Raw genomic sequence first — 11656 nt, 5'->3', positions numbered from 1 at the left:
CTCTGACAGCATGCTCTTCTCTTTAATGCTGGTGTTCTTAACAGGACTTAACACTTACTGACGTGTGGTTACAGCTTTTAGTACCCATACAGAAATAAAACACTGCACCTGTCATAATATGCAGGAGTTGTATTAGCTTACCTAAAAGACTTTGATGCAAAAAGTGCAAAAACACTAAAATCTTCTTAACTGTCACGTAAACAGTGTTTGGTTATTCTTTTAGTATCTAGTATAAAAATCAGCAGGGCGACGTCCCCTGTGAAGGTAAAATTGGTTTCACTAGTGTAAACATTTTCATTCATAATAAAAATCTATAAGAGAGGAGGGGAGAAGGGGAGGAAAAGTGTGCAGGGGATAAAACCGTCAGAGGCACACCCTTACAGTAGGTGCAAATATAAAATGTTAAAATTAGTAACGGGATCTTTTTTAGCGTCTTTAGATCTTTTCCAGTTCCTTTAGCAGCTCCCCAAAACTTGTCACGTACCACGAGGACTTCTCCTTAACCTGCTGCCGGGTGACGTTCCCACCGAAGCCAATGAAAGCACTCTGAGGATGAAAGAGACACATCCGTCATCACACCATAGCTCCAAGAGAGGGAAGGTTTTCAGCATTATTAATATGAACACTTACAGCAGGAGGGGACGCCTCTAGATCAGTGGCTCCATCTCCAATCATCACCACGGTCTTGAAGCCATATTGCTCCTTCAACATGCTGATGACTTTTCCTTTTCCACCACTCTCAGCCGTGGGCTGGCTCTCGTCAAAACCAGCGTACTCCCCTGGAAAATACACACAGTTTAATTTAGAGATGTAGAGTGATGCCTCACAACAGGCTGACGACAGCGCCGGACACTTGAGATGAAGGAAAAGATTTGAAACGAGATCTGAGAGACTGCTTTGACCAAAACTAACAAGGAGGACTCAAGCCTCGTCTGTCCACTCATTGGCCCGACACTTCATTACTTCATGCACTTAGTTTTCAAGACACACTTACAATGCTCCACTTGTATGAAAACAGAGAAAGGTCACGTCTAGCTCTCACCGTTGAAGTAGAACTTGAGCCGGTTGGCGTAGACGTGATGCAGAGGAATGTTTAACTGAGTGGCCACGTGTTCGACGATGCAGCGGAAGCCGCCAGAGATGAGAAACACCTTGATGTTGCGCTGATGCAGGCGGTCCACAAGCTCCCTGGATGGAGACAAAGGGCCATTTATCAACACTCACAGTACATCAGTGCAGGTTTTAGTAACATGTTGATATAGTGTGCAGTAGTAAAATCTTATTTGGTCAGGAAGCTTTGAACATAAACCAGGGGTGTCAAACAAGTGGCCCGCAAAGGGGTCCAATCAGGCCCATTGGATGACTCTGCACACCTAATATAGATGCACTTATAAAGACTTAAAGGCATTGAAACTATATGTAGACATGCACATGTAAAGACAGCGAGTAGTAGACTGACTGAATGTGGTAGCACACTGAGACATGTTGTTGAAATTGCACTTCTTATTCTCAACACCTCTCAGGCTGTTCGTCATCTGTTTAAATGGATGAATGTTTTCAGAAAGCTTAAACTTTCTGGGTATTGTTATTATAGGTTATGATGCAATGGTTTTACTGATCTAGTCCACTTGAGATCAAATTGGGCTGAATGTGGCCTGTGAACTAAAATGAGTTTGACACTCCTGACGTTACACACACACACACACACACACACACACACACACACACATATATATAAAAGCTGATGTGAGTAAAGAAGCAGCTATGCATGTGCACGAAGTAGCAGAACAGGCTTGAAGTGATACAAATACATGCACAGCATTAATGCGAGCTCTGTCATATTTGCTTATGAAGACGTTGTGTAAACTTCTACCAAACTGTCTGCCATGTCAGCCACTGTGATAGTTAAACCTGCAGACAATTTATGCTCATAATACAACTGTATTTTCAACACTGGATGACTAATCAGCGATGGGAGGTTTGTAATAAACACTCCCAGAGATACAAATGATCCATTATGCTTTTAAAATACAGTTTTGGTATTTTCCTACAAGATTCTTTTTTTTTTTTTTAAAGATATTTTTTGGGCATTTTTAGCCTTTATTTAACAGGACAGACAAGTGTGAAGGGGGGAGAGAGAGAGAGAGGGAGTGACATGCAGCAAAGGGCCACAGGCTGGATTTGAACCTGGGCCGCTGCGGCAACAGCCTTGTACATGGGGCGCCTGCTCTACCACTAAGCCACCGACGCCCCTCCTACAAGATTCTTGATGTGCGTTTTTCTATTTTTATATTCTTAAAACTCCAGTGTGTGGGATTTGGGGGAACCTGTCAGCAGAAATGCTATATAATATTAATAACTATGTTTTCATTAGTTCATAATCACCTGAAAAAACGAACCATCTTGTTTTTGTAACCTGAGAATGAGCAGTGATCTACATATGGAGCAGGTCCTCTCTCATGGAGTCCACCTTGTTGTTTGTACAGTGGCCCAGAATGGACAAACCAAACACTTAGAGAGAGTCACCCGCTTTTCATGTTGTTCTCCTACATGCTTGGCACATGACAGGCTTCAGTTCTGCAACCTCCCCACTAGATGCAACTATAGCCCCTTACACAGAGGGTTGTTCATCATACATGGTCCTCTTAGGTCAGGGGTGTCAAACATATGGCTTGTGGGCCAGAACCGGCCCGCCAAAGGGTCCAATCTGGCCCACTAGATGACAATTCAAAACCAAAAGAAGATCGCAAGCACTTGTCCGAGGCACGGGACTTCTGATTGCTTTAGGTAAATTAAGTATGCAATGTAGCAGGGCTATGTGGCTAATGAAAAAAAAAAAGACAATAAAATCAACCAGTAGGCTAATCAGTTCATAATAATTCGATGTTGTAGGCTATATTATTTTCGCACAGGAAGCAATGTCATACGCACATGATGACAGGAGGGGGCGGCGGTGCGTGAATAGATTTACCCCTCCCCCTTGTGGTAGTTTTACTGATATTTCTTATTCCGTGCGAATTGGCCATTAATATTACCGACGTCCTGGTGGTAAAGTGACATTACCCCACGTGCCCATGTAAAACTAATCCCGTCCGAATAGTGCTTAAGAGGTGCCAGGTTTCAGGAGCAAGTTAAACAATGTGTTACCTGCTTCATGTAAAATTCTGCATCAGAGGCTTTTCCCCCCTGACCAGGGTACGGCTCTCTCTTATAAACTGAATACTTACTGTGACCATGTTTAAAGATATTAAACGTTGTGCAAAATATTGTCAATCAGCAGCTTCAGTTTAGAAGAATCTGTATCAGGAAATGTGTGGATAAATGCACATGTAATGATAGTGAGAAGTGGACTGACTGAATGTGGAAAAACTGAGACATACTGTTGAAAGTACGCTTAATTTTCTTGACATCTCAGGCTGTTTTGTAAAAGGATGAACGTCCACACAATGTACTTGTATTTCTTCACAGAAAAAAGGGGAAATATTGGAGCTGATGACTTATAGGGTGTTATGTGATAGTTTTATTGGTCCGACCCATCTGAGATCAATAGAGAGTTTGACACTCCTGACTTATGTGTGTGTGTGTGTGTGTTAAATCACCTGTACAAACCAAATTTAAGCACTGAGTGGAACACAAGCTCCACTGAATGACTGACACCTTCACACACTCACCTGATACCTGGAGTCAGCTGAGGCGGGTGGTCTGTTATCAGTTTGTTCACCTGTTCTCTGGAGCAACGGATGATGGACAGACGCTCAGTCAGGGCTGTTTTGAACGTCACTGAGCCGCCCATCGCTCTGCGAGTCCTGGATTGTGAAACAGGTAAAAGATTCGCAAAATATAAAGGTGTACTTTTAACTATCCCGAGGGTGGGAGGAGTGCAAATATAAAACGTCTAAGATGTCTGAAAGCTGCAAAGAAGGTGCAAATCCAATGTATATGCAATGCAAAATCAGGTTAACAGTATGGATTATGAAAATTGAGCATTGAGCTGTTACACACATACATTTCAGTGACTGCATCCCCCACACCACAAAACTTGGCAAGCTCATCTATGCCCTCTTCTTTGATGACCGTGCTGTCCACATCGAAACAGACAGCTTCTGCTCTCCGGAATATCTCCTTTGTCTGTGAGAGTGTTGCCATCATGCTGCAAAACAGAAAAGTACACAGTGTGAGACACTCCAACACAGGCAGCAGCTGCAGCATTTCAAAAGCACTCCCAGCTCTGATGGCACAGATAAGGGTCTACATTAGGAAGTCATCTGAGGGTAAATCTAATAGTCTTTAATAGCCAGGGTCCCGGGATGAATTTGCTGGTGAAACGTGAGGTCTGTGATTTTAAACCCAGCAGCTGCATGACTTCATTGTTGCACTAAGCCCAGTGTGCAGTGGATGTCTTCAATCCAGTGGAGCAGCAAACACATCCATTGACTGAAATACCTATGTGCACACGTTTCTGCATCGACGGATCCCAAATAAAACACGTGTCCCGGGCAAGAATGCGATGTTATGTAAAGCAGCCGGCCCTAAACAAACCATAAGAGGGGCCGTTGTGGACATCCTCTGCACGGATTGCGTCACCCCCGGCACCGTGCTCGCGACATCAAAACCCCAAACAAACGTGAAGACGGTGGGAACGAGATGTTGATGGCGGTATGGCGGAAAGTAGCTCTCTGGTGCTCTCTGGCATTAAATAAGTCATGTCTTTACGTTAAGGATAACCGTGAGCTGGCTCAGAGGGCAAGTTACCTGTCAGGACCACCTTCATATGAGCGCCTCACACACACACACACACACACTCTCTCTCTGCACAACTGTCAGCTTCTCTAACTAGGATAACCACGGTAATATCAGGGACTACATATGAAGGAGTCGTTCTGTGGTACTCACCGGTGGGAGCAGCGTCGGTAAGGTACTCCCAGCAGCCTCAGCATTAGCCTTCCTCTCTCAATGGGCTCACCGACGAGGAAAAGCACCAATGACTGCTGGGCCAATCAGAGGGAAGCCGGTGAGGGACCGCCCACTACCCTCTGGCTCGCTTCCATGACGACAGCAACGGTCGACTAACGGCTCATGTGTAAATGTACATTAGCACGGTTTATATTCTTAGCTATCTTCACAGTAACTGTGTCAATGTAAGTTTATTGTTAATAAAAATGGAAGTTTTAGCTTTAAATAAAGGAGTCGACCCGTGACCCCCACAGTGAGTGATCCAGGCTTGATTTATAAGGGCTTGATGAGTCTGGCGTCCAGCCAGGGTTGGAGCAGACTGTTGACTTTGTTGGATGATACCTCTGTGGATATACACACTTTGAAAAACAAAATATAGCTACACCACACTTGCAGACACAATTCCAAAATGTATTTATATAATTCTAGGCTGATCAAATTCATATTCCTTTAGACAAAACAAAGATACATATATATATATTTATTTATTTATCACACACACACATATATATATAGTATATATGTTACTTTTTTATTCTTATATTATTTTTTATTCTGTTTTTTGTTATCGTTTGTTTTCCTCCACAAATTGAGGGGAGGTATAAGCAGGTTGCTTCCTGACTTCTCTTGACACATTTATTTTTTAATTAATTTTTTTGCCCATTTATGGATTTTATGCCATATTATGTGTGAACCCCCCAAAAAATCAATTCAGTTCAATTCCTTTTATCGTCACTGTAAATACATATAATGCAATTCAATGCACAGAATAAAATGGAGCTAATTTAAAAGTTATAAATGAAAAATAAAGGTTAAAGGATAAAATATCATTAATTCATACGGGTTAAAGGCTGTACCATATTGTATCTGATATTCTGTTTTACTGTTGTATTATAGCCTACTACTTTACATTATACTTAACAATATTATATTATCATAGTATTCTACTGTTGCACCTTATACTATATCTTAAACCTCACGCTATACCATACTGTACTACATCATACTATACTATGTTAATACATTATGCTGTCTTACCACATTATAAACTGCATTATATTTTGGTTTTGCTGTATATCAATAGGGACAACAATAAATACAAATACTTAATTACAGTATAATTTGCTCTGATGCGCACTGTTTACGTAATGCTTGACTAGCTGCTATTATTCATTGGCTACCATGTCACTTGACCGTGTGACTTTGTCTTTAGTCGCTCATGTATGGGTCATAGTTTTACTTTTTCTCTTATAATAGTTGTGTATTATTTATTATTACTTATTTTTCTGTTTGTCTGTTCTTATTTCTGTCTTTGTGCTGCTGCAACACCTGAATTTCCCTTCTGTTGATCAACAAAGCCTCTCAGTTAACAACTATGCTTCTGGGCTCAGGACATATAACCAACTTAAAACCTGAAGCCCCCCACTTCACTGAAATGACTTGCACATATAGGAAACAACCTGAATGACTTAAAGACAACTGGACAATAGTACAGTCCTGACACCATCCCCTGTGACCCCATCCACCAGCTTCAGGACCCCAGCTTCTCCTCTTCCACCTCAGCAGGGGCCTCCTCTCCATGCTGGAGAGAGGCTGTTGAAAAGACAGAAACCCTGTGCTGTTCGGCTGCCCCAAGTGTTCAAAGACATCTTAAACACCTCACTGGAGACATGTCTCATACCAGCCTGCTTCAAGTCCTCCACCATCACCCCCATCCTCAAAGAAAATAAGGATCACAATGACCACAGACTTGGACTACTCAGAACCCTGAGCCAGGGTCCTGTTTGTAGATTTCAGCTCTGCCTTCAGTACCATCATCCTGGCTCTGCTGCAGGACCAGCTCTGCCAGCTGCAGGTGCCTGTCTCCACCTGCAGGTTGATAATACACTTCCTGTTTGTCAGGAAGCATCATGTGAAGCTGCGGAAACATGTCTCTGACTCACAGCCTAACAGCACCAATTACCCTTAAGGTTGTATCCCCTCCCCTCTTCTCCTCTCCATGTACACCATAATTATTCAAAGTGTGCCATCAGAAAAATTGTGTGCAGCCTCTGAAAATGACATGAAATGCATGTATTATATTTTAATCGTTTGCATTTCATTTCAATACTGTCATTCTCAACAGTGTAGATTTAATACACTTTTCAGCGACTGCATCACACTCAACCCCATAACTAGCACTTGACAGGTCAGGGATGACAACTTGTAGAAAGCTACTGGTTGCATGGCACTCAGTCATCAAAACTTTGATATCAACCACCTGTTAACAAGGTGGGGATAAACAACTTAGAGCTCAACGCTCTGGAGACAGTAGCCTAGAGATGGTTGTGGATTTCCAGAAATATGCAGCCCTACCTGTCCCCATCACCCTGAGACTCTCCAGTCAACACTATGGAGTCCTTCTTCCTCCTGGGCTCCATCGTCTCCCAAGACCTCAAGTGGAAGCTGAACCTCATAGGTATCACACACACTGCAACATAGGTATCATGCCACCCCAGTGTATGACTTTAGACAGCATGCCGGCATTACTGATTCAAAAGAGGTGTGTTGAGTGTGACTCGGCCTCTAGTGTAACATGTAGCATACTTGCCAAGTAATGCTTTCTAAACAATAACAATCACATAACATAGCCCTGTTTACACCAGGTATTTATATGTGTCTTGGGTCATAGGCACGGTGGTGCACTGTCACCTCCCTGCATGATCTCCCTGTGATAGCGTGGGTTTTCTTGGACTCTATTCAGTGTGGAGCTCACCCTCCTGCACTAGTAGTATCCTGTGGTGGTGAATGATACTATGTAGGCTATGTGTTATTTTCGAGTAAAGAGAAGTGAGATCTGATCTTGAGTGGTCACTTGGGACACGTGGAGATGCTTTCTAATGCCAGGTGTGAACAGACAGACTTCAAGCTGATCACTTGATCACCCAAGATGCATGTCAATACCAGGTGTAAACAGGCTCTTTGAAACATTCCCTTCTGGCAGGGGGCTGCGGACTATCAGGACTAAAACCTCATGCCACAAGAACAGTTTCAACCCGACTGCAGCTGGCCTCATCAACAAGACCCAGGACCCTCACTGATGCAGACTCTTTCAACCAAGACAATACTTTTTTTTTTTAAATTTAATTTTATTTAATTTTATTTTATTTTATTAATAAGTTGCAATAATACAGCTGGTCAATTTAAATTAGTTGTAATATTTTGGAAGTGGTAACCTACTGTATGTACAGTTTGAAATAGTTTTTAGAGTTAAATAAACTCACACAAAAAATAGGCAGGATCAGCACTAGAGAGCAAATCATCCACAAAAAAATGGGAATTGTTAAGTTTATTTATACAGTAACTCATATTAGTGTAGGGGCCAGTTGACTAGTAGGAATATAAAAGTGAAAGAAATGATAAGGCCCATTACCACCAGGAAGTTTTGTTTGCTTGTTTGTTTTTGGTTGTTTACCAACTTTGGTTTAAAAAAAGACACGTTTTAAAACCCAACCTAAAAGTAAAGTGAGCATCCTTTACAGAAATGATGCTCGGATTTAGTTTTCAGGTCTTGCAGTTTTCCCTCCCGTCCAGACGGTGGCGGTAATGAGCGCAATGCCGTTATAAACCAGCTCAGAACGGTAAAAGGACACGAAGAAGAAGATGAAAGCAAACGAAGAAGAATTTCACTGATAACGGGTCGATGCCATTACATCCCACACAGGAGCTGGTGGACAGAGGTACTTTGGCCTCGGAGAAATATAAAATGTCGCTGTCAGTCGGTCGGGTCGCTGAGAGACGGGACCAGGAGTCAGCTCGAATAATGATGACAATATGATGCTGCAGCTCAGCTCAGGTAATTACATCTGTCTGATTCAGGGTGATGTCTGTAATTAGCGGTTTGGGATGCGGATGTTAAAACATGTGGTGCACATGGTGGTGAGTTAGCTGACGTCATAGTTTGCATCACGGCTGGAAGTCGTTAGGAAACAGATAGATAGTCAGATAGAGAAGAGTGAAGGTGTTTTACTAGGTGTAAAATTTATGTAGGAAATTAAGAATCTGTTAACATAAATTAATCATCACAGAACAAATCAGGGTGATACAGGCCCGTGGTCACCTATTCAGCCTGGTGGGGGAGGGTGGCCATTTTACATCCAAGCCATGAGGGGGTCTGGGGACATTTTTTAGAAACTTTAAACCTACTAACCCTTTTATTATTATTTTTTTATAATTTTGAAACAAAAATCTTAGATCAGGGGGCCTCAAAGTTTTGATGATTCAGTGCCATTTTAGGGAGCCAGCACATGATTGAGGGCCACACAGGAAAAGTTAACACACTGACTTTTTAACCACATGGCCCACTGTAATACTGTGACTTTTAAACTTTTTTTTTTTTTATGACCCTCTTACATTTTACAACAACTATAACAGTGATGAAGCGTACGTAACACTCATTTTACATTCTGCTTTTCCACTTTCTAATACATTTGAAAACAGTTAATCTTCTGTAGCCACTGGCACAAACCACAGTCAGAGCTGCAGTACTTAACAAAAATGACATTTTTATCATAAAATTAATATAAGGTTATTTGTAAAGTGTATTAATGTTTGTTATCCATCCATTTTATCCAGGGCCAGGTCAAGCAAAGCACCCCAGACATCCCTCTGACTAGCAACGCTTTCCAGCTAGGGGCCCCCGAGGTGTTCCCAGGCCAGATGAGATATGTAGACCCTCCAGCGTGTTCTGGGTCTACTCCGGGGCCGCCTACCAGTGGGACGTGCCCGGAGCACCTCTAACAGGAGGCGCCCAGGAGGCATCCTGATCAGATGCCCAGACCACCTCAACTGACCCCCTTCAACGTGATGGATGAGCTCAGCCACCCCACATGTATGTGATTACATTTGCTAATGATTATTTCAGGTACCTGTGAACGGTTGCCGGTCCAACATAGCAAATTTTAGCTTTTTCTTTTGTCTATGAGCGTCTTTGAAAATATTATAATTACTACCAAGGGGTGATATTAACATGTTTGTGCACCTGTGTTTTGTGGTTATTGCTCAGGAGGATACATTGAGAAGACTGTTTGACCTGACTCATCATGGAGGAGCTCCCAGGCTGAAACACAACATGTGACAGAGGTGAGGAGGAGCAGATACTAACTGTGTCTTATCCTGGAGTTTACAGATTAAACTCTGGGAGAGTGTGTCTGTTCATTGTGAAGTTAGCAACATTAATAGCACGACAAAGGCAGATATATTTTCAAAAGCAGACACTGTGACTTCTCACAGAAGGAGAAACACAGGTGTTACATTAAGCAGAGCTTCATTCTGTTCAAGTGTTGCAGAGACAGTGAGCCAGCACGCACAATACCAGAAACCTGAAATCAAAGCTGCCCAATGGAATTGGATCATCATTAATTTTATTATCCAAACCTACACCCTCTGTGAAAAGGGCTGATTGAGGTGAATGTGTCCCTCTGTCAAGGCCTCAATCATAGAATATGGTGCCAACCTGTCAAAATTAATGTGTATCACAGGTAAAGGAGAAATTCCTCACCTCATATGAAAAGCAAACACTTGTCAGCCCAGTTACCTGGCCAATCTTATATTAGTCAGCCTCTCAACACTTATAAACACCTGCTTTCTGTTACTGAGCTGGTGTGTTCTCCTACAGATGCCCTGTCTGAACATGGGACTGTTGATCCTCATGAGTAGAAACACAGAGAGGTAACTCATCCTTCATAATAATAGCATGTTTTTAAATGCATGGCCGAATTCTGTTTTACTCTTGCAGTAGTAAGTGCAGTCAGACACCATGCTAAATTAATGTTTTCACACGCTGACTCAACAACAGAGTAAGGATGCTAAGTATGTGCCTCATTCTTATGTCAGAGTGGATACAGAACAACTTAAATGTGTGACGCTTTGCATGTAATTATATCTTACAAAGCTGCAGCTGTTTGCATCATGATAAGTCTCACATGTCTCACGTAACGTATTATGTCAGCACAAACTCACCTCATTAGCCTCTGTTACACTTTTTCTTGTTCCAGCATTTGAGGAAATGTGTTTCATGGGGAAGTGCAGTGATGCACGCACACCGGCCAAAAGAAACACAGTTGCCACGACTGACTTCCGGACTGTGAGGGCCCGAGGTTGGTATGTTAACACTCACTGTTACGCAGCATTAGTATTCCTCACACTAAAGAAGTCACCACTGAGGCATGGCCGAATTCTGTTCCAGCTAGTCTGTGTTGGATACAGTCAGACACCATGCGAAAACCAGGTCTCATTTCTGCTGAATGACTGGATGAGTGCTTCAGTCAGCTTCATCCAACTGTACAGGAATGAGTACAACAATGATGGTACACTTGGAAATATGAGATGCTGCTCTGACAGCAGTCCTGTTGGTTTTGTATTGATTTTATTCTGTTTTCTAAATTCTGCAGAGATACCAGTGGCTGCATCTGAAGCAGGAACGTGAGGGAAAGTCGACTCCTTTGTCTGTTTTAACTTCACTCTACCAACATCCCAACACTGGAAATCCGTTTTGTGCTTAAACTAGCACCACCAGGATAACTGTCGAGACTTGAAAGATGTATCTCACTCTTCTGTTGAAATAAACTTCTAATTGTGTTCAAAATGTCTCTTGTGTATTCATTTTCTACCATTTCCCTAAAGTTTTTGTACACAGAAAAATACAACCCAGATATTTTCAAAT

At 42.3% G+C, this 11656-nt stretch overlaps 1 protein-coding gene, 1 long non-coding RNA gene and 2 other non-coding genes across 8 annotated transcripts; 3 read left to right on the top strand and 1 right to left on the bottom strand.

The window, feature by feature from the left end:
* Nucleotide 1: 1 nt before the first annotated feature.
* psph (phosphoserine phosphatase) lies at nucleotides 2–5037 on the bottom strand. 2 transcript variants are annotated; one of them, XM_050059431.1, is made up of 6 exons: nucleotides 4894–5037; nucleotides 4007–4150; nucleotides 3672–3806; nucleotides 1043–1188; nucleotides 631–779; nucleotides 2–546 (listed from the first exon to the last, which is right to left on the bottom strand). In XM_050059431.1, the coding sequence occupies exons 1-6, from the start codon at nucleotides 4935–4937 to the stop codon at nucleotides 436–438; spliced, it is 729 nt and encodes a 242-aa protein (XP_049915388.1). In that variant the 5' UTR covers nucleotides 4938–5037; the 3' UTR covers nucleotides 2–435. The 2 variants fall into 2 exon arrangements, with proteins under 2 accessions (XP_049915388.1, XP_049915397.1); XM_050059440.1 differs by lacking the exon at nucleotides 4894–5037 and adding an exon at nucleotides 4753–4774.
* A 3587-nt stretch (nucleotides 5038–8624) lies between these two features.
* On the top strand, nucleotides 8625–11578 carry LOC126399484 (uncharacterized). 4 transcript variants are annotated; one of them, XR_007570894.1, is made up of 6 exons: nucleotides 8625–8788; nucleotides 9568–9823; nucleotides 9998–10074; nucleotides 10610–10662; nucleotides 10989–11090; nucleotides 11387–11578. It is a non-coding gene; the product is annotated as an uncharacterized LOC126399484 (long non-coding RNA). The 4 variants fall into 4 exon arrangements; XR_007570895.1 differs by lacking the exon at nucleotides 11387–11578 and adding an exon at nucleotides 11180–11378; XR_007570896.1 differs by lacking the exon at nucleotides 11387–11578 and adding an exon at nucleotides 11180–11378 and having other exon boundaries at nucleotides 10989–11094.
* LOC126383251 (small nucleolar RNA SNORA15) lies at nucleotides 10700–10840 on the top strand. Its single transcript, XR_007569123.1, has one exon. It is a non-coding gene; the product is annotated as a small nucleolar RNA SNORA15 (small nucleolar RNA).
* LOC126383254 (small nucleolar RNA SNORA15) lies at nucleotides 11158–11294 on the top strand. The gene has a single exon (XR_007569124.1). It is a non-coding gene; the product is annotated as a small nucleolar RNA SNORA15 (small nucleolar RNA).
* Nucleotides 11579–11656: the final 78 nt, after the last annotated feature.

The sequence above is a fragment of the Epinephelus moara genome, chromosome 2, assembly GCF_006386435.1.
Source record: "Epinephelus moara isolate mb chromosome 2, YSFRI_EMoa_1.0, whole genome shotgun sequence".
In the NCBI taxonomy this organism is placed as follows: Eukaryota; Metazoa; Chordata; class Actinopteri; order Perciformes; family Serranidae; genus Epinephelus; species Epinephelus moara.
This window is presented reverse-complemented; position numbering and strand designations above follow the sequence as displayed.